Source organism: Zootoca vivipara, chromosome 5 (assembly GCF_965207765.1).
Source record: "Zootoca vivipara chromosome 5, rZooViv2.hap1.1, whole genome shotgun sequence".
Lineage (NCBI taxonomy): Eukaryota > Metazoa > Chordata > Lepidosauria > Squamata > Lacertidae > Zootoca > Zootoca vivipara.
In genome coordinates, this window is record NC_142588.1 from 56,224,231 (window position 1) to 56,244,328 (window position 20,098).

General features: G+C 48.9%; 2 protein-coding genes across 6 annotated transcripts in view; one reads left to right on the top strand and one right to left on the bottom strand.

Moving 5' to 3' along the window:
• Positions 1 to 11,009, top strand: part of ABCC2 (ATP binding cassette subfamily C member 2) — a 36,470-nt gene extending 25,461 nt beyond the window's left edge. For both annotated transcript variants that reach the window (XM_035133842.3, XM_035133843.3), the window contains 9 exons: positions 485 to 640; positions 3,966 to 4,165; positions 4,870 to 4,996; positions 5,824 to 5,925; positions 6,043 to 6,186; positions 6,541 to 6,699; positions 7,908 to 8,074; positions 8,221 to 8,415; positions 10,082 to 11,009. In XM_035133842.3, coding sequence (XP_034989733.3) covers positions 485 to 640; positions 3,966 to 4,165; positions 4,870 to 4,996; positions 5,824 to 5,925; positions 6,043 to 6,186; positions 6,541 to 6,699; positions 7,908 to 8,074; positions 8,221 to 8,415; positions 10,082 to 10,211 — 1,380 coding nt within the window. In that variant the 3' untranslated portion in view covers positions 10,212 to 11,009. The remainder of the gene's footprint in view (positions 1 to 484; positions 641 to 3,965; positions 4,166 to 4,869; positions 4,997 to 5,823; positions 5,926 to 6,042; positions 6,187 to 6,540; positions 6,700 to 7,907; positions 8,075 to 8,220; positions 8,416 to 10,081) is intronic.
• Positions 11,010 to 11,382: 373 nt separating this feature from the next.
• Positions 11,383 to 20,098, bottom strand: part of DNMBP (dynamin binding protein) — a 53,814-nt gene continuing 45,098 nt past the window's right edge. For all 4 annotated transcript variants that reach the window (XM_035133837.3, XM_088670705.1, XM_035133839.3 and 1 more), the window contains 11 exons: positions 19,357 to 19,504; positions 18,890 to 18,907; positions 17,633 to 17,832; positions 16,718 to 16,848; positions 16,530 to 16,634; positions 16,174 to 16,302; positions 15,126 to 15,458; positions 14,133 to 14,315; positions 13,801 to 13,999; positions 12,873 to 13,303; positions 11,383 to 12,523 (listed from right to left, as the gene is read on the bottom strand). In XM_035133837.3, coding sequence (XP_034989728.3) covers positions 12,338 to 12,523; positions 12,873 to 13,303; positions 13,801 to 13,999; positions 14,133 to 14,315; positions 15,126 to 15,458; positions 16,174 to 16,302; positions 16,530 to 16,634; positions 16,718 to 16,848; positions 17,633 to 17,832; positions 18,890 to 18,907; positions 19,357 to 19,504 — 2,063 coding nt within the window. In that variant the 3' untranslated portion in view covers positions 11,383 to 12,337. The remainder of the gene's footprint in view (positions 12,524 to 12,872; positions 13,304 to 13,800; positions 14,000 to 14,132; positions 14,316 to 15,125; positions 15,459 to 16,173; positions 16,303 to 16,529; positions 16,635 to 16,717; positions 16,849 to 17,632; positions 17,833 to 18,889; positions 18,908 to 19,356; positions 19,505 to 20,098) is intronic.

The window sequence follows — 20,098 nt, forward strand, 5'->3', positions numbered from 1 at the left end:
TAATGAGAAAAATGTTTAAAGTTAAGGAGAGAGAATTCAAATGAGAAAACCTGAGTAAGTTCGTAATAGAAGAAAAGGGCACTGGTTGAATGAAGTTTAGAAGAATTTTGGCATTTCAGCGCCCCCCCCCCCAAATCTCAGAATTTGTAAACCACTCTACATTCAGGGAACACCCAAGCAGTTTATAGAAGTGAAATATAAAACATAATACAGATAATAAAAGACTATTAACACATAAAAAGTGTGTGTGAGCATTGCATAAAGTAATTGTGTGAAATAATGTAACAATTATAAAAAAATAAAAAATAAAATAAAAAAATGGCAGAAATAAAGTTAAGTGAGATAGACCTAAAAGCGAAACCTTTGTTTCCAGCTCCGTTTTGAACCACTCTCGTTTGTAAGTGGCCACTCATGAATCTAGGTTGTACAGCATGATAACAACTCTCGGTTCTTTTGTCAACTCCCTCCTCTCTGCCCCCTGCAGGACATTTTCACTGTGGATGAGAGCATTCCTATGTCATTCCGCTCCTGGATTAACTGCTTGTTGGGGATTTTCAGCACTCTGTTTATAATCTGCCTGGCCACACCTTATTTTGCAATTGTCATTCTGCCTCTGGGAATCATATACTACTTTCTTCAGGTGAGTTGGGGCCCAGCCTCTTTGGAAGCGGACATTCCTTTTATTGCCAAGTTGCATCCATTCAGAACTGTTGCTTGAGCCCTGGGGCTTCAGCTCCAATACCTACCTGCTTTGTCCACTGAAGTTAATGGACATTACTAACTTGGGTTCATTAATTTCAGTGGGTCTGCTCTGAGAAAGACTTAGTCAAACCCTTAGTTACCGTGTTTCCCCTTTTTTAATACGTAGTCAGAAAGTAAGCCATGGCAGGGTTTTTAACCATTTGAGAGCTATTAGACATACCCCGAAAATAAGCCATACTTCCGCACCAGCTAGCAGGACCCAGCATGCCGGCCGCGACAGGAGGAGGAAGCCTGCCGGGTCGGGTCAGTGCCCGGAAGCGGCGGTGGCTGCTGCAGTGCCGATAAAGCGTGCAGCAGTGCCGCACAGAGCACCAGCCAGCAGGACCCAGCTCCTGCAATGCTGGCCGCGGCAGGAGGAGGAAGCCTGCGGGGTCGGGTCGGTGCCCGGAAGCGGTGGCGGCTGCAGCGCTGACAAAGCGTGAAGCAGCGCTGCACGGAGCACCAAGGGCACGAGCGGCAGGAGGAAAGAGAGTGAGGCTCGTTGCTTACGCACTTTAAGAGAAGCAGCCAGAACCGATCTCCACATTCTGAGCCTCCCTTTTGCACGTGCGGGCATGTTAAAGCCCCGATCAGTTCACTCCCCACTTCTTCCTCGCCATCCCTCCCTTTCACACGTTGCCTCGACCCCGCAGCCCCCCTCCCTGGCCATCGTCCCCTAAGTGCAGCGCTGCTTCGTGCTTTGTCAGCGCTGCAGCCGCACTCTCTCTGTGTGTGCGCGCGTCTCTTTCTTTCTCTCCCTGTGCGTCCGTCTCTCTCTGTGTGTGTGTGTGTGTGTGCGCACGCGTCTCTTTCTCTCTCTCTCCCCCATGCGTCTCTCTCTCTCTCGGTGTGTGTGTGTGTGTGTGCGCGCGCGCGCGTCTCTTTCTCTCTCTCTCCCCCATGCGTCTCTCTCTCTCTCGGTGTGTCGGTGTGTGTGCACGCGTGCGCGTCTCTTTCTCTCTCTCTCCCCCATGCGTCTCTCTCTCTCTCGGTGTGTCGGTGTGTGTGTGTGTGTGTGTGTGTGTGCGCGCGTCTCTTTCTCTCTCTCTCCCCCATGCGTCTCTCTCTCTCTCGGTGTGTCGGTGTGTGTGCGCGCGCCTCTTTCTCTCTCTCTCCCCCATGCGTCTCTCTCTCTCTCGGTGTGTCGGTGTGTGCGTGCGCGCGCGCGCGCGCCTCTCTCTCTCGGGGTGTGTGTGTGTGCGTCTCTGTGTGTTTGCGCGCGCGTCTCCCCCCCCACAGAGAAAAGGTTCCACTTCGGCTCGTCATTCAGCCGCCCCGGCCTCCTCACTGAGGGCCGAAGCTGCTCCCCTCCCCCTCCTCCCCTTTCATCCCTCCCTTCCCTCAGTTGGTCCGTCAGTCGGGGTTGTGCGCGCGTGCCAGGGGCATGGCCCAAGCCTCATCCCCCTCATGCTTCCCTCACAAGCGTCTTGGAGTGGGACGGGTCACAGCCTCCCTCACAAAGTCCCCCCCCCTGTGTGCACATCTGTCTCCGAGGCAGGTGGCCATCCAGCCTCTGCTTAAAAGCCTCCAAGGAAGGAGAGCCCTTGACTCAGGATGGGTAGGAGGGGAAAGGGAAAAAATAGAAGAGGCAGAAAATGGAAAAGACCATAACAGAGTGGCAGAGCACCCTGTGCTCTGTATGCAGAAGGATCCCAGGTTTAACCCCCAGGTACCCCCAAGTTTGAAATCCTGGAGAGCTGCTGCCAGCCTGGTTGACAGTAAAACCTGGAGAGCTCAGTTGGCTAGAGTGTGGTGTTTATAATGTGCGCGGAAGAGAGCGCCGAGTGTCCTGAGCCAGTGGGACCCAGTTGTACCAGCACTTTAAAAAAAAAAGACACCCCCTGAAAATAAGCCACCGTGTGTTTTTTTGAGGGAAAAATGTTATAAGACGGTGTCTTAAAAAAGGGGAAACACGGTATGTGATGACTAGGGAAATGCAGAGAATCAAAATCCTTGATACCAGTGCAGAACTATATTGCTGTCCGGAATGTCAGCGCCTGGAAGGAGCAATGCTCCTTGCCAGCTGAAAAAAGAGAGTGACCAAAATTACCAAGTGGAGAATAGAACACACCTTTCAGCTTGCAGCAGTGCTAAGCCTTGGCCATCTCGTCAAACTGCAAACTGTTTGAATCCCACTAGTAGAACCCTATGCAAAGACTTCCACTAGTGCAATGGGACTTTTGCCTCTCCTCCGCCCAAAACTGGCTCTGTTGGGATCAGGAGAACCCCCAAAATAGCACGCAGAGGAGGAGAGGGGGACATTTTGTCTGGCAAGCTGAAATGCTTGCACTGATGGAACAATTTCCATAACTGCTATGTTGACTTCCTCCCTGCATTAGGTATTTTTGAATGATGTAAAACTGCCAATGTAATACCGTCAGATAGTTTTCATTTTCCGAACGGGCTTCTTTACATTTAATGTGCTTACAAACAGGCGCTGTAAGTCACTGCAGACACCAGCCCTCTGAAATCCATGTTCTTAAAGCACACCAGAAACAATGACTCCATCAAACCTTTCTAAAGCTCTCCTGGCATGGGCTTACTAGTTAACAATAGATTATGGCTAACACCATTGAAAAACTGATGCTTGGGTATAATAAAGCAAAACTTGAGTCCCAGAACCGATTTAGCATTTCCTCTCAGAAGGCAGACTCTCCAAACACATCTGAAGCTGTAGAATGGCATAGTCCTATTCTCTCAGTGGCAAAATATTAAGTAACAACTGCAACATACCTGCTAACATTTATCCAATGAAAATAGGGACATCCTGTTCAATAATAATCTTAATAATAATCTATTATTATTATTATTATTATTATTATTATTATTATTATTATTTCATTCATTCCCCACCCATCTGACTGGGTTGCCCCATATGTTGCTTCCAACATTTTTAAAAACATAAAAAATAAACATAAAGAACTTCCGTATTCAGATGTCTTCTAAAAGTTGTATAGTTACTTATCTCCTTGGCTCGGGTGGGTTGCATACCATACCCTCCAACATTTCTCTGATGAAAATAGGGACGTCCTAAGGAAAAGCAGGACATTCTGGAATCAAACCAGAAACTGGGATGGCTTCTGTAAATACGGGACTGTCCCTGGAAAATTGGGACACTTGGAGGGTCTGCTGCAAGCAATGGTTTTAGGAGTGAGGGATAATGGTAAGGCTAGGAGGTCTCTGTTTTGCTTGTGGCTTTCACTTGTGCATTTCTCTGCTCCTAGCGGTTCTATGTGGCCACCTCCCGCCAGCTGCGGCGTTTGGACTCGGTCACCCGGTCTCCCGTCTATTCCCACTTCAGTGAAACAGTGTCGGGCCTCTCTGTCATCCGGGCCTACGGGCACCAGGAACGTTTCCTGAAACACAATGAGGAGCTTGTGGACATCAACCAGAAGTCTGTATACTCTTGGATCGTTTCCAACAGGTGAGGCTGTGATGCAGAAAGTTTTGGCCTATTCTCTAAATCAGGGAGTTGGGAACTTCAGGCTATGGGGTCGGGTCAAATCCAGTCCTCTGTGCCTTACACCTCCGCCCAGGCCACACCCCTCCCTCGCTCCATTTCAGACCCTGAATATTTTTGCCAGGCTGGAATGTGTCCTTGAACTCTGGCCATGCCTTCGGTTCTCTGGATGGAGGATGGGTGTTGGGGTGTAGGAGTGTGTGTAGAAACTAGCCTGCCATACAAAGGTAAATTTTACACCCATAGTTCTGGCCACCTTTGCCTCTGCCCCTGCGCACCAGTAGCACATGGCCCTTGCAACTTTGCCCAGAGGGGAATGTGGCCCCCAAGCTGAAAAGGTGCCCCCAGTCCTCAAAAAGCAAAGTACTGTACAGTTTTCTGTTGGCCTGGTGAAGCCTCTCTAGGTGTGCAGTTTATCCAGGTTACTTCAAAGTGACATGCCTTTCTTTCTCACATGACCCTAAGTGGGCTTGTACAGGCTGAGCATTTGGGAGATCAGGAGGGTGTGCTTAGGCATCACTGCCAGAAGCCAATTGTTAAAATCTGACTCTGAAGTGAAAGCAGGAGCACCTCCTCTACCCAATGGCAGTGGCTGGATTTGAGATGCTGCAGGTTGCAGCACTGATGGAGCCCTCACCTTTCCCTTCCGCATTTGTTCCCCCTTACAGGTGGCTGGCTGTGCGCCTAGAATTTGTGGGGAACCTGGTGGTTTTCTTTGCAGCGCTACTGGCAGTCTTCTCTAAGGATACTTTGGACAGTGGCATTGTGGGACTCTCTGTCTCTTCAGCTCTCAATGTAAGTGACTGAGGCTACAAGCGGCCAGAGTAATGGCTATACTGGGACTTTGTAAGGCGCATTGATATGCAAGCTAGGGATCTAGTGCCTAATTTGGGGGGTTTCCTTGCAATTTATTTTTTACCTGTTTTCATAAACCATCAGGTGTGGAAAATAAAGTGAATTAGAGATGGAGTTAGGGAGAACCTATTGTCATGAAGCCCAAAGCTAGGTGCCAGGTTAAGTTCAAGGTGCTGGTATAGACAGATTAGGATCAGGATACCTAAAATACAATCTCACCCCTTATGTACCCCATCAGTGATCACTGCACTTTGCAGGTGAGAGCCTCCTGCAGATGCCATCTTATCGGGTCTATTCCACACAGTATAGGGACCCAGTCTTTCTTGTTATGACAACTATGCTTTGGAATTTTCTCCTGTTAAATATTTGACGGGCACCATCTCTGTTGCCTATCTCTTTCAACGAAGTCTTTCAATAGAGACCTTTCCCAGTCTGCATCTGTATTGGAATTTGTTTTTAGATGTTTTAATTATCACTTGTGTGTTTGCTGCCCTGGATCCCTTCAGTAGGAAGGGCAGGATATTAATTTAATTAATAAATAGTAGTAATGATGATGATGATGCCAAGCCTTCCTATTGGGAGTGTGAGAGGAGGCCACTCTGCCTTTAAAAAGGGATTCTCATAAGAAGACATGCCCCTGTGCCTTTCTTCCTTGTGTCTGTAGATGTGGCCAAATGGGATGCAACAGGCTCTCTTAAGTATGGGGCAGGGAAGGGGAAGGGCTGGACGACCAGGGCTGTTTTAGTGATACTTCCACTGCCATGCAGATCACCCAAACATTGAACTGGCTGGTGCGGATGACTTCGGAGCTGGAGACCAACATTGTGGCTGTGGAGAGAGTGCATGAATACACACATGTGGAAAATGAGGTATGGGGAGCTGTGGTGATGTGGGATGGGGGGTTGCAAGATTGCTGTGCTGTGGGAGAGGGAAAGGTCCCAATGATTCAAACATATCTTGTGTGATGCCCATTCTTTCTCCTGCAGGCACCATGGGTAACAGCCCAGAGACCACCTTCTGGCTGGCCCAACAATGGAGAGATAAGATTTATAGACTATCAAGTGCGGTATCGGCCTGGGCTGGAGCTGGTTCTCAATGGGATCAAGTGTGAGATCCAGAGCAGAGAGAAGGTGAGGCACGGGGGGGGGGGGGAGGTAAACAGGTGGTTGAGGCTGCTGAGAAGGGGAGTAGCACACACTGGGAGAAAAAAGGAGTCACATGTGGGGAAAAGCTCTTGTTTACAACATAGCAGATACTGTCCTTTATTTGCTGAGCCTGCATCCCATGGACCTGAAAACCTCTAGGTTGCTCAGCTTCCAAGAATAATTCTCTTAGCTCAAAGTTCAGAACCAACACAGACCTGTCCGACAGGAACTGGAGCAGAGATGCAACATCCTGTCTAGTTGGAGGAATGAACCAGGAAAGGATAACTGAGAAATAAAAGCGGTTTGGTTTATCTAACCCTTGAGATGCTCTTGCTTCAGGTTGGTGTCGTGGGCCGAACCGGGGCTGGGAAATCCTCGCTCACTAACTGCCTCTTTCGCATCCTGGAGGCAGCTGGAGGCAAAATCCTGATTGACGGGCTCGACATAGCAACACTTGGACTTCATGACCTGCGCCGGAACATCACCATCATCCCACAGGTGAGACATCCAGTAAACCTGGCTTGAAGAAGCAGGAGCCAGGCTTTGGCTGCTTGGAGGGAGGGAGTGGAGTACCAATACCAAGTTCTGTGTGGGGTGTCCTCCCTTATTGCATTGATGCTGCTGATTCCTGTGGAGGAGGGCTTCCCATGCTGTTCCACCCCACTCTAGCTGAGAGGGGTGGAGAATATCACATGGATGACACCAGGTGGCCAGTTTTTGCCCACATGGTTTGAAATTAAACTATTCAGGGGCATGCATGCTGTGCATGGTGCTTAAAAACCCTCAGTAATCTTTTACTGGGACGCGGGTGGCGCTGTGGGTTAAACCACTGAGCCTAGGCCTTGCCGATCAGAAGGTGGGCGGTTCGAATCCCCGCGATGGGGTGAACTGCCATTGCTCTGTCCCAGCTCCTGCCACCTTAGCAGTTCGAAAGCACGTCAAAGTGCAAGTAGATAAATAGGTATCGCTACAGCGGGGAAGGTAAACGGCGTTTCCGTGTGCTGCTCTGGTTCGCCAGAAGTGGCTTTGTCATGCTGGCCACATGACCTGGAAGCTGTACACCGGCTCCCTCGGCCAATAACATGAGATGAGCGCCACAACCCCAGAGTCGGTCACGACTGGACCTAATGGTCAGGGGTCCCTTTACCTTTAATCTTTTACAGCCCCCTAAGAAGCAAATGATAATTAGGGCTTCAAAGTGCCATGCACTGCAAACCACTTTTTGACCCAGCCTGTTTTTACTTGCCCCCTCAACTGAGGTCATATATGACATCAGGTGCACATGGTTTGGACAAAACGGTCTAGCAGTATGCAAGGGGAAGCCTTATTAGACCTGTGTCCTCCACTGCTATATTGATGAGATGGCAAATACCATCTCCTACTTTGTAACACAGTGGAATAAGTGGGCATGAATAGAAGGGGGTAATTTGTAGGGCCCATCATGAATGTTCTACACCCCCAAAGCATATATGGCTGCAGACCAAGACTATACCTAGTGGAAGACCATCCATGCCGGCTTAAACTGTAGCTTTTGGATCCCAGAGATGGTATGCTGAAGAACCCTGCCTACTTCACCCTATCTATGCCGTAGCTCACTGTTCAGCACTTGGGTGTGGCTGAAAGGAAGACCACCACTTTGGTTCAGCCTAGCCATGCTGCTGCTTCCAGTCGCGCCTGCCTTAAGCCTCTTGTGCCTGCACCTACAGGATCCTGTTCTTTTTTCGGGGAGCTTGCGCATGAACCTGGACCCATTTGACCAGCACTCGGATGAAGAAGTCTGGCACGCTCTGGAGCTGGCACACTTGAAGTCTTATGTACACAGCCTGCCTGAAGGACTATCCCATCTAGTGAGCGAAGCAGGAGACAACCTGAGGTATGGGAAGGGTGATATGGGCTACTGTGCGGTGCTCCCATCCTAAGAGTTGAGAGACTGTTGGGAGAGCATGATGATACTTACACTAGCCCCTTGCAGGCAGCTGCATCCATTTAGCTATTGATGGGCGGATCTTGTTTCCACAGCGTGGGGCAAAGGCAACTTGTCTGTCTGGCACGGGCTCTCCTCCGTAAATCCAAAATCCTGATTCTGGATGAGGCCACAGCAGCTGTGGATATGGAGACTGACTACCTGATCCAAGAGACAATCCGGAGCGAGTTTGCAGACTGCACGGTGCTCACCATTGCCCATCGGTTGCACACCATTATGGATAGCCACAGGTACAGTTTGTGGGGTTGTGGGCATGTTATGTGAAATCTGGTGTGATTTGGAGTGGCGTTCTCTCATTATCCACAGCTGTAATGGTTCAGGGTTTCATGGTCTCACGAAAAAGCAGCAAAGGTCCCCTCGGCCAACAGTGGATGAGGCGCCTACAGCACTTGTTTCCCAAACTTGGGTCTCTAGTTGTTTTTGGACTACAATTCCCATCATTCCTAGCTACCAGGACCCCCAGTGGTCAGGGATGATGGGAGTTGTAGTCCGAAAACAGCTGGAGACCCAAGTTTGAGAAACACTGACCTATAGCAACAGTGGAATTGCATGGAGTAAACTGTCATTCAGTAATCATCCCACTAAAACTTCCACTGGATGCTCCTAGAACTGACATTTGGAAATCTAAATCCAGATAGTTTGTGGGCTGTACTAAATACAGTATCCTTACATATGTTGACACACAATCCTGAAGGAAGCCAATATTTGAAGTCCATGAGTGAAAAGCTTTTAAGCAGAATGGTTAGTGAGCATAGGAAGAGCCTGCTGGATGAGGCCAAAGGCCCACCCAGTCCAGCATCCTGTTCTCACAGTGGCCAACCAGGTGCCTGTTGGCCCACAACCCACAAGCATGATCTCAGCCCAACAGCACTCTCTCCAACCGTGGTTTCCAGCAACTTGTATTCGGAGGCCTACTGCATACAAATGGTTTTCTTTGATAGTCAAACAAGAGAAATAACTGAGCATGCAGCGCAGTGAGATATAACTTTAGAAAAGAAGCCTGTTGTTTTCATAAGCCTGCATTAAACAAATGCTTGAAAAGCACAGTAAATGCTGTGCAGGTCAATTTTTTCCTGGGAAAGCAAATCCCTTCTCAGGTTGGCTTTTAGCTGCAAGCACATAAACAACAAGAAGAACAATGGATTTCTATAAACCTTTTAACGACATTTGGCATCCAAGACTGGGCTGTAAGTTGCTACAAAGCAAATCTGGAAGGAAAGCGATGACCTCATTAAATCTGCTTTACAGTAACCAATACTTCCAAAGGAGAATATAACAAAACAGAGAAGCCTTTGGAGCTGCAATGGCTCCATCAGCCCAACCTTTTGGGACAATGGCTGAGCCTGTGCTTCCCACTCAACTCAGAAATAAAATAACTCTGCAAAACAAAAGTTCATGTGATAGGATGATGACCTTTCAGGGTGAGCAATCGGATACAGAAATCCCTGTATAAAATATTGGATGCACTATTAGCTCAGTGACTCCCATATTTTTGAAAGTGAAGTGGTGAATCATTAAGGGATGGAATACGTTCAACCCCACCACGCAAGCCAGGTTGACCATCAATGCCAATAATTATTTACCCAGATCAGTCTGCTGTGTACTATTGAAGGGATTCTTATCCTTCCCTCCACCCTCTGGCCACTTTCCCTTTCCCATTCCAGAAACTCCCTCCTCTGGAGCCACCCTTTTGCAGTTTCCACTTCTTTTCCTCAGGAATGTAGATGGCGGGGTCAGTTTTAGAATTGCTGGTGTCAACTTTTCTTTTGCTGCGGGGGCCATACAGATTGACACCACTTAGTTTCTGACTGCTATCCTGGAAGGTGCTAGAAGCTGTGCGCAACTAGATATGGGTGCTTGTGCTCAATCTTGGATGTCTCTCTCTCTCCACTCCAGGGTGATGGTGCTTCAGGCAGGAAGGATTGTGGAGTTTGACAGCCCTGATCATCTGCTTAAACAGCAAAGCATCTTTGCAGGAATGGCCAAGGATGCTGGAATTGTAGGAAGCCACGACACTGCCATGTAGAGGACAAGGGCAGCAAGACCAAGGCCAGCTTCATGCCTCCCTGTGGTAGCTTTTCCTGGACTTTTGGCCCCCTTTGACTGGGTGCCAACACTGTCTGTACCGGCAGTGATATTATGCCTGAAGCACAGATTGTATCGTAATACAGTTTCTGGGCACGCTACACTCAACCGGCTTGTATCTTCACGGACAGCTACCTGATATTTTCTTGGCCCTGAACTGAAGCACTGCCTACAAGCCAACCATGGTTCTGCAGAAGGGGTGCCCTTTTACCATCGCCCTCCAAGATAGAAAAGATCAACTGAAGCTCTACCACTCCTCCTCTGTTTCAAGACACAGCGCAGAAGTTCCCATACAATTCACGGTGATATGAAGTAGGCAAAAACAAGCTGGTGGTGTTTTTAGTCTTAACTGGTTCCGTTTATCACCCCCTGCCCCCAAACACGCACCACCTTCCAGATTCATGTTTCTTTGGGGATACCGGCAGCTTCAGTTTCCTCCTCCTTGCATGGGGTTTCACACCTTCATCTGGAGGTGGGGTGGAGAGGATTTAGGTGACAAATTAGAACTTCACAACACTTAGTACACGGAGATGTGCTGGAAAGGTGGTGACTAATAATTTTTTTGGGAATCCTGTCCCAAACAGTCCAGTCTCTGTAGCCTTCTTTTAAATTTGCTGTCACAAGGTGTTTCAAATGTGGGGTGCACTGGGTTTTTTAAAAAAGTTTTCTGTCTACTGACCCAAGTTCCCGAGGCATCTTACGCTGTATTTAAAATACAATAAAACGGACAATAATTACTGAAGCGGGGCAAATGTTTCTTGCATGTTCCTGGCCCTAGACTTCCCCCAAATGCACCAGGCACTGGGGAAGCAAAGTATGAAAATACAAGTTTGCTTTTCTTGCTATTGGGTGTTCCCACCCTTCCCAATATTCCAGAAGGATTTTCCTTGACACAAAGGAAAGTTAGGCATAAGTGGCTCTTACTCTTATAGGTCAATCTCCCATTTTGCCAGTACTGTTGCCATTCATCCCTGGACCATCATAATATTTAATTGTTCCTGACAATCTTGCTGTTTGTGTCCTCGAGTTGAGGCAAGCTGCTTGCTGTCACAAGGAGAAGGGGTAACGCAAAAGGGGGGGGGAAACGGACTGTGCATGAATCATTCAAGACATGTCAGAAAAAGTTTTTATTTACAAAACAGCAGCTCAGGAGGCACAATGCAGCTGTTATTCTCTGCTCTTTTATCTTGGAGCAGAAATAACCCCCCCTAAAAACTCTGACTTGGGGCCAGGTGGTCTACACACACACACACACACACACACACACACACACAGCATCCAAGGTGTGCCACCAGATCCCACCTGAAGCTGTGTGAAGGAGCCCTTATGCACTTTGCAACAGCCAATGCCAAATAACACTGAGAGAAAGAAAGCACTCTCGTTTTCAGTAGCTAATCTCCAGCACCTTTGCATACAACATTGCAGTCTGTAGGAAAACAAAATTGCAACCTGTCTTTGTATTAGATCCACTACTGAACAAGAGACCAGCGGATCTTCAGTCTTGCAACTGTTTCATGCCGTGATAGCTAAATGGAACATCTAAGTTCAGAGACAGCGCAGACTTTTGCATACCAATTGCTGGGGGACAAATGGGCAGATGAGGGGGCCATTGCCTACGGGCTCCTAGAAGCATGAGGCTGGTTACTGGGAAGCAGGTAAGATGGATCCTTAGACTGATCTGGCAGGGCACCCCCATCACCCAGCCCCCTGGGTTACCATTTGCCAGATGCCTCACAGTTGCCTAATTGGGAGCTAGTCTGAAACTTGTTAGTCAAAGGAGACGAAACACCTACTTCAAGGGGGAATAAACTCCACACGGCAATGCTCGAGGGTAGGGGCACAGCCCCTCAGGACCAGGCACAGAGAGGTTCAGTCTCATTAGGGTAAAACAGCAGAACCCCATGGAAGCACTTCATTCAACTTCACGGGAAACCTGGTTTGGCTCCCCAAAAATGTATCCAATTGAAACCAACTGGGAAGGGGATGGAGAGCACAAGGCCTCCCTCTTCAGCCTGGTTCCAACCGCGATTAAGGCAGCAGTTTCTGGCAACTCCAGACACACATCCTTCACGTGTACTCAGTCTTCCGAATGTAACTGGATGGCACATAGCCCCTCTTCCCGTGTGCCTCTGCCAACCACCACTCCTGGTTCCCCGTGATGTCTTCAAACTGCAGAATCCTTAGTCTCTGATTGGCAGTGACACTCAGTTCATTTGAGTTCCGTCCCGTAAAAGTGTAAACAGCATAGTAGACCTCAAAGTAGAAAGAACGGGGAGGAGGTCAGTGGAAAAGTAGGAAGAAACATGCGGTACCATTCAAAGCCCCACAGAATAAGTCCCAGGTCGTCCCCCTCCCCCCTTTTTTTTACACTGTAAGCTCCTGCTTTGGGAATTTTGTTGTCAAATTGAAAAGCAGGCTAAAAATATCTTAGCCCATACAATATGAATATATAAAGTCCCAAGAATTAGCTGTACTGAATTAGATGGAACAGAACTCACTCTGGGCTTCCAATATGCTCATTTTCAGAGGAAGCCTTGGTTGTGCTAGCTAGCCAGTCAAATTAGAAATGGCCCATTAACAGAAACAGAAATAAGCCTCTCACCTGGTTCCCCTTAGATTCGCTGGTCCTCGGCCTCAAGTTGCCATTCTCCAGCGAAGGAGTCGCCCTGGCCTTGGGCCGGGCCGGAAGGCCATTGCGTGGGTCGGGGTTACTGTATCGGCGGGATGCCGGAATGGCGCGGGGTGGCTGAGCAGAGTCTACGGGACCCGTCTTAGGTTGGTCAGCAGCATCCACCTCTGAAAGGGCCTGCAAGGAGCTCATTAAATCCCCTTGGAAGCCAGAGTCCTGCAGAGGTTTCTGAGGGCTGTTTGCAGATGCGTTGCTCACTATGCTGCTTGGCGTGCTGCTGCCACGAGATGAGGAGCCGCTGTGCTCGGATTCACTTGAGGAATGGCTGCCCACAGAAACATTTGAGTGGCTGCATCGTGGGTTGTATGGCTTCAGGAAGGAGCTGTACACAAAGCCCTTGGTCACTGTAGAGGGAAGGTTGGAAATCAGAAGCACAGGCAGGCCATGGCCGGTGCCTTCCAACACCAGATTTCTGTATGATTGTGGACACTGGACCAACACTGATAACCACCAACCTGAACTGGGGAGGTGGAGAGTGTGCACTGCTGCTGCGTGCGCATAAAAAGGAGAATATTTGTGGCATTTTTAAAGCCAGGTGAAAGGAAAAGAACTGGGGCCTGTAGGGACTCAGCAGCCTGCTTAGCAGTAAATATAGCTCCCGAGGCCACTAGGGAGAGTGATAAGCAGCTGGACAGAGATTTGTCATTAAAAGAGGAATTTGAAGCTCTACCAGAGCGACTTTGATATCTGGAAAGAACAGGATTTAGAAATAAGCACACCTAGTGCCAGATGGGTGGGAGTGCGGAACCCGCACAAATTAAAGAATAGATACAGAACAAGCTCCTCTGGACAGGAGGTGGTCCCACAGTTTGCCTGGAGCCCAAGAGAGGCTTCCACTCACCTCCATTGTCAATGAGCCAGCGGTTCTGACTGCCCATGGGGTCCTTCTTCTTAAGGACCCCCACCAGATCACCCTCCAGCAATGAAATGTCCAACTCTTGAGCGGCGTTGACATTGCGCTCAGCCTGGAAGAGCTTGTCAGGGGGGTACCGAGACAGCAAGGCGGCGCGGAGGTCGTCCGACTGCAGCATGTAGCTGGGCTGCAAGGGAAGCGACAGCACCAAACAGTGATGGGGACGGCAATGCAGTGACACACAGTGCTCTTTGCCTGGCCCTGGTTCCTCACTGGACAGTGCCCCCCCCACGCCCATTGTTGCCCCCACAGTTGCTCACCATTCCCAGAAGCGGCTGCCTCCGTGCTGACTGGCGCTCCAGGCTTTTCCTCTCAAAGGGCTTTTTGGCAGCGGGGGTGCTCTCGGGGAAGAAAGTGAAGACCTGCAGCTGCTGGAGGACGCGGCTATGCTCTTCCTGGAAGATGGCAACCAGATTCCCCTCTTTGCCAACCACCTGCAGCAGCTAGGAGAGAGAGCAGCAGGGCCGTCAGAACAGTGGAAACGGGGAGCCCGGTTAGGCACAAGAGACAGGCCACTATGAAGCCATGCTCCGGGCAGGGAAGACCCAGAGACAGCTCTAGAAACCCAGGATCTGGTGCCTTCTTTTCCTTATTAATAGAGCCCATTATCAACATCAAGATAGTCATCCCAAGGAGCCTTCCATTTCAGAGGGCCTATAAGGGAAGGGCTATAGCTCAGGGGTGGAGCACATGCTTTGGATGCAAAGGGTCACAGGTTCAATCCTTGACATCTCCAGGTAGGGCCGAGAAGGGCTCCAGCCTAAAACCCTTGAGAGCCACTGCCCGTCAACGTAGATAATACTAAGTTAGATGGACCGATGGGTCTGACTCAGTATAAAAGGCAGCTTCCTGTGCTCAACAAAGCCTTCCTATTGCCATTTTTCCTAGTGGCATTTACAGTCTCGGGCAAAGAATAAACTCATGGGAATTCAGAGATTGTATAAAGCACAATAGTCACTTACAACCATCGGACTAGCGGAGGTGATTTGAGGATAGAAGGTCCAAAGGCACCAGAGAGAGAAAACAACAGCCAATATGAAATCCCAGCACAGAAGGCAACTTTTAAATAGCACTGTGCTGACCTAGAGTGTGCCTTTTCCTCCTCCACCCCAACTGGAGGGCATTTGTTGAAAATACAGAGCAAATTCAACAGGGCAAATCAGGCAGCCCTATATGCTCTTTCCTTCTGACCCTCGTTAGTCTCCAATCAGGATGGGCAGACTGCATGGTCCTAGCCTCTCTTGCACACTTACGGAAAGCAGAGGCTGGAGCTCCTGTAACGCCAGGTGCACAAAGTCACAGTGGGCCTCTGCATAGCCACGCAGGCAGCTGGTGAAGAGCTCCTTGGCGCAGCACTGGAATTTGGGCAACTCATCCAGCAGCTGCGTATTCAAGGCCTCGTAATTGTTGCGTGCCGACTGCAGCTCCTCCAAGGTCCGCTTGTCCTTCAGCCTTTCGGCCCGCTCCGTACACGTGTGGAAGTCCAGGAGCTTGTCGAAACGTTTCTGCACAAGTTTGTGAGGCCCAGCAAACATGTTCAGCAGCTGATTCAGAGGGGAGAACACCAGCCGCTCTGTGCGCTCCTTCTGCAAGGGGCACAAGGACATCAAAATAGCATGCTCTTTTCCCCACACGTCTCTTTAGCAAATCATTATTTCGTTACAGTTTCAGTACAAGCTGTACTGGGGGAAAGCAGTACAGGGAAGCAAGGATTTTTTTTCAATCTTGCTGGAGAAAATTCCTTGGGAGGAGGAAGATGACAATACAGTGGTACCTCTACTTACAAACGAATGTTTCTACTTATGAACGGAGCTCCGTCTGCCATCTTGGATGCTGTTTAGATAGGATTTTTTCGACTTACGAATTTTTAGATAGGGTTGCTTCGACTTACGATTTTTTCTCCCAATGCATTCCTATGGGATTCAACTTACAATTTTTTTCAACTTACAAATGTGCGTTCGGAACACATTAAATTCGCAAGTAGAGGTACCACTGTACACATTTGTTTGTAGTGTCAACAAAGGCAGAAGGGCACCTGCTGTGCCCAGTACCACTCCATACATATTTCAGGAGAAAGCCCATTTTGCAATATTTCTTCCATCCCAGCTCCTTGACACAAGCTCTCCTCCACCTTCCAGTGGCTTCCTCCCCACCTCCCGCTATGCCTTTTCCCTCATACTGAAATATTTTTCTAGCCTCTTCCAAAATTCTTTTCCTTCTGTTTCTGCAGTCAGGTGAATCTGTGCCCAAAAGGAGAGGAGGAAACACCTGACCCAGGAAGGAAGCAAAGACCTCACTCACAAAATCAGAGAAGAGCTGGTCGCTGATAAGACGGTGGACCTTCTGGAACTGTTCCAACTCAGCACTGCCTTTCTCCATGCACAGGTCCCACATACTCAGCGCTGCTGTCACTTTAACACAGGCGGACTCCTGAGGGCAGAGAGACACAGATGTCAGCGGGGCTGGAGCAGTTTGTAACCCCTGCAAGTCTAGCCACAACCAGAGGCAAGACTATGATGCAGAAACCTCTGCCCAAAGCTGTCCAAGGCAGGACCCTCAAGTTTGCTAGTCACTCCATCCCCTCAGCCCCTCTGGCCACCTGAGTCCCCAATTCTTCACAAGGTCCTGTCCCATCCCCTACAAATATATTTATTCACCCGGACATGCTGAAGGTAAAGAGAAAGGTCCCGGATGAAAGATTTGATCAGCCGCTCCTGCATTCGGAAATTCTTCTCTGTCTCCTCAAAAGCCTCATCCTTGAGCTGTAACAGGAAGAGGAGATTTGATAGGTACCGTGGAGCTTGTGATGGATCCCCATAGACATGTGGCCAATCTCAGCATTTACCTGGGGTGCAAAACCTGTGAGGTGCTTGAGGTGGCTGCTGACGCGATTGGATTTCTTGATGATGGAATGGAAGTTGAGCTTGGAGATCTTCTCAATGAGGCTGTCATCATCAGTCTTCCGGTACTTCAGCACTGAAAGAGAGCAGTGGAAGGAAGAGTCAAGCACCCAAGAGTCGTGGGATAACAGGGTGTGGTGGGGGACAACAAAGGCCACCTGGTCTAATCCCCTGAGAGTACAGAAGATCCATTAAGGACTGTGCCATCCCTCTCAGCCCAGAAACAATCCTCGGTCAGTTCACTCCTAGCTTAAAAGTACACCACCACTTCCAAACACCAGAGGTAAGTGGCTCATTTGCTTTTCGACATTTGTCTCTTTGTAACCAATAACTGGATAATGCATCCTGCCAACTAAGCATGACTGGGTTAAACCAAATGGACTTCTGGTATTACTCCCAGCAGCCACTAGAAGGCGCTTCGCCTTTCTCAATCTCCCCCGTCCCCCCGCCAGCCTGCTGTACACACAGTCTTCATAGACTATGGGTAGACAAACTAAGGCCCAGGGGCCAGATCTGGCCCAATCGCCTTCTAAATCTGGCCCGTGGACGGTCTGGGAATTAGCGTGTTTTTACATGAGTAGAATGTGTCCTTTTATTTAAAATGCATCTCTGGGTTATTTGTGGGGCATAGGAATTCGTTCATTTTGCCCCACCTCCAAAATATAGTCCGGCCCCCCACAAGGTCTGAGGGACAGTGGAACGGCCCCCTGCTGAAAAAGTTTGCTGACCCCTGGACAGTACCAATTCTTCCACACAGGGATGCTCGTCTGCTTTCCATCTTCCCCACATGGCTTACTCGCTTGTCTCAAGTGGGTGCTTGTTCCGCTCCTCCCCTTTCCCCACGTCACCCCACAGCTCACCCAGGTCCTTTCGCCTTTTGGACTCGTTGATGTTGCAGTTGATCTCCTTGACGGCAAGGACAGCCGCTGCCAGGGGAGCACGGTCAGGATGAGACTCGGGTGTGGCGCCCAGGAGCTCCATCAGCAGCAGTGGGTAGCGCATCACACGCTGAACAGGCTTGATCAGGAAGGAGCCCAGGTCAATGTAGTTGGTGCAGCCCCTGAGAAAAGGGGTGGGGAAGTTAGCACAGAGGACCCCGTATGTTGCCACCCACACTCTCACCCGACAAATACTGCACCCCAGGAAAATCAACCCCCACCTTCCAACTGCTCTTTGGCTTATGTGTGTGCACATGTGAGATGCTTTGTTTAAAAATGCTTTTACTAAATCACCTATGCTACCTTGAAAAGATATTTACCACATATTCCGGTGTATAAGACGATTGGGCGTATAAGACGACCCCCAACTTTTCCAGTTAAAATATAGAGTTTGGGATATACTTGCCGTATAAGAAATACGACCCGGCGTATAAGACGACCCCCGACTTTTGAGAAGATTTTCCTGGGTTAAAAAGTAGTCTTATACACAGGAATATACAGTATATTTTGAAAGGCAGCCTACACATTTATTAAACAAATACACTGGGACAAATACTGAGGCTGGACACATCCCACCAGTCTTCCTCCCCCAAATCAGACAACATAAAACCAGCTCATCTCATTCAACCCAAACAGTCACTTCTTCATCCTCTTCTAGCTAAACTCACAATACCTGGATGGTTGGCTAGTTGTTGCATAAAAGCCAGCCAGCCTAGTAACATTCCTGCCCCACGTCTCACTCAGCTCTTCCCCATCCTGAGCAGGCCAAGATGGTCACAGCAGTCTTAACTCCTTACAATCTCTTACAGCCCTCTCTTCCCACTCCTGTAGGAAGAACAAACCCCATTCCCAGACATGCTACTTGCTCCTGCCCCCGATAGAGATATGCACAAATACCCAAACCCTTGTATGCTGGTCTATGACCGTAATAAAGATTTGATTGATTGACCCAAACCCTTACTCGTACTGTACATATTTTGTGGGTCCAGAATTGGCATCCACAGTCACTTACGGACTCACTGTTAAAACTGTGTTTATGGAAGACAATCTTACTCGGCTACCAGTGATTGCCAAAGAAGACGATTTTGTGGGTAGGTGTGGACAGCAAAGAGAAATCAAGCACAGAACATAACTGGGAAAAGCAAGAAATAGACTGATGGTATATAAATGGTCACTTACCATTCAGTGTACAGACTCCTGACAGGAAAAAAATAAGATAAGAAAAAGCATTAGAACGGTTGCTGCCATCTCCACCTTCTAAGCAACAGCCTTAGATGCACTCAAGCTAGGAAACTCCTAACCTGGGGGGGAATGGGAAGCTGAGGATGTTGCTGGACTACAACTCCCACCATCCCTGACCATGGACCATGCTGGGAATTGGGAGACCGAAAACATCTGGAGGGCCACAGCTTCCACACTTCTGCCCTATTTTGGCTGAGGGTCATGTCTGGAGGAAATGTTCAGTGGTTGGGCAGCATCTGAAATTCTGTTCCCAGCACAAACCAGTGGAGTCCAGTGACAAACAAGCAGGTTCTTCTGCCCTAACTGGGAAGGAAAGGGGATCAGGGCCAAATTACCCCTCTGTGTCAAGAGCACAGCACTTGGGTGGGATTGAGAGAAAAGAGCCCGGGCAGCTGCCCTCTCACCTGAGGCTCTCCAGGGACTCTAGGAGATGCTTCTGGACCCGCTCATCCTTCTCGTAGGCCTCCAGAAGGGCGATGGCCTCGTCGTGGTTCTGGCAGTAGACTTTGTACACATCCTCCAGCTCAGCCCGAAATGCCAGGAATGTTGGCCCTTCAGGGGAGAAAAGGCACATGTCACTCAGCAGCTCTCTTCCTGATGGAAATGTATCTTAATGGCCAGCCAGTAACAATATTCCCTTCCCACACTGCAGCAAAATCAGAAGGATGGGGGAGCAGACAGGGTGTCACCCAACACTTACACATGGGCGGCCAACAACACATCTCTCTGCCTTTTTACATACCCATTGCTATACTGATATTGAGAGATACTCCTATGTATAAGGCCCTCAAGGGCTTGGGATCAGGACACCCCAAAGATCTGCCTCCTCTGATATCTACCTGCCCAAACCTTAGTGGACCTGTTTCACGTTGCCCAGGCAGGTAAAGTGAGGTGAGTAGCACCTTAGTTACAATTTATTCAACACCAGATGAAGATCTTATTCCCCAGGTTTTTAAAAACTGAGGTTTTAAAATTGGAATTTTTATCCCACTTACTGCATATTTGGGTTTTATGTCACTTCCTGCTGGAAATTGTTACACTGCAGTTGCGCCGTGATCTTTAATACGGTATTACATCATTTTATCTTTGTGAGCTGCTCAGAGAACTGTGTTATTGGGTCATCAATAAAAATAAACAAATGCAAAT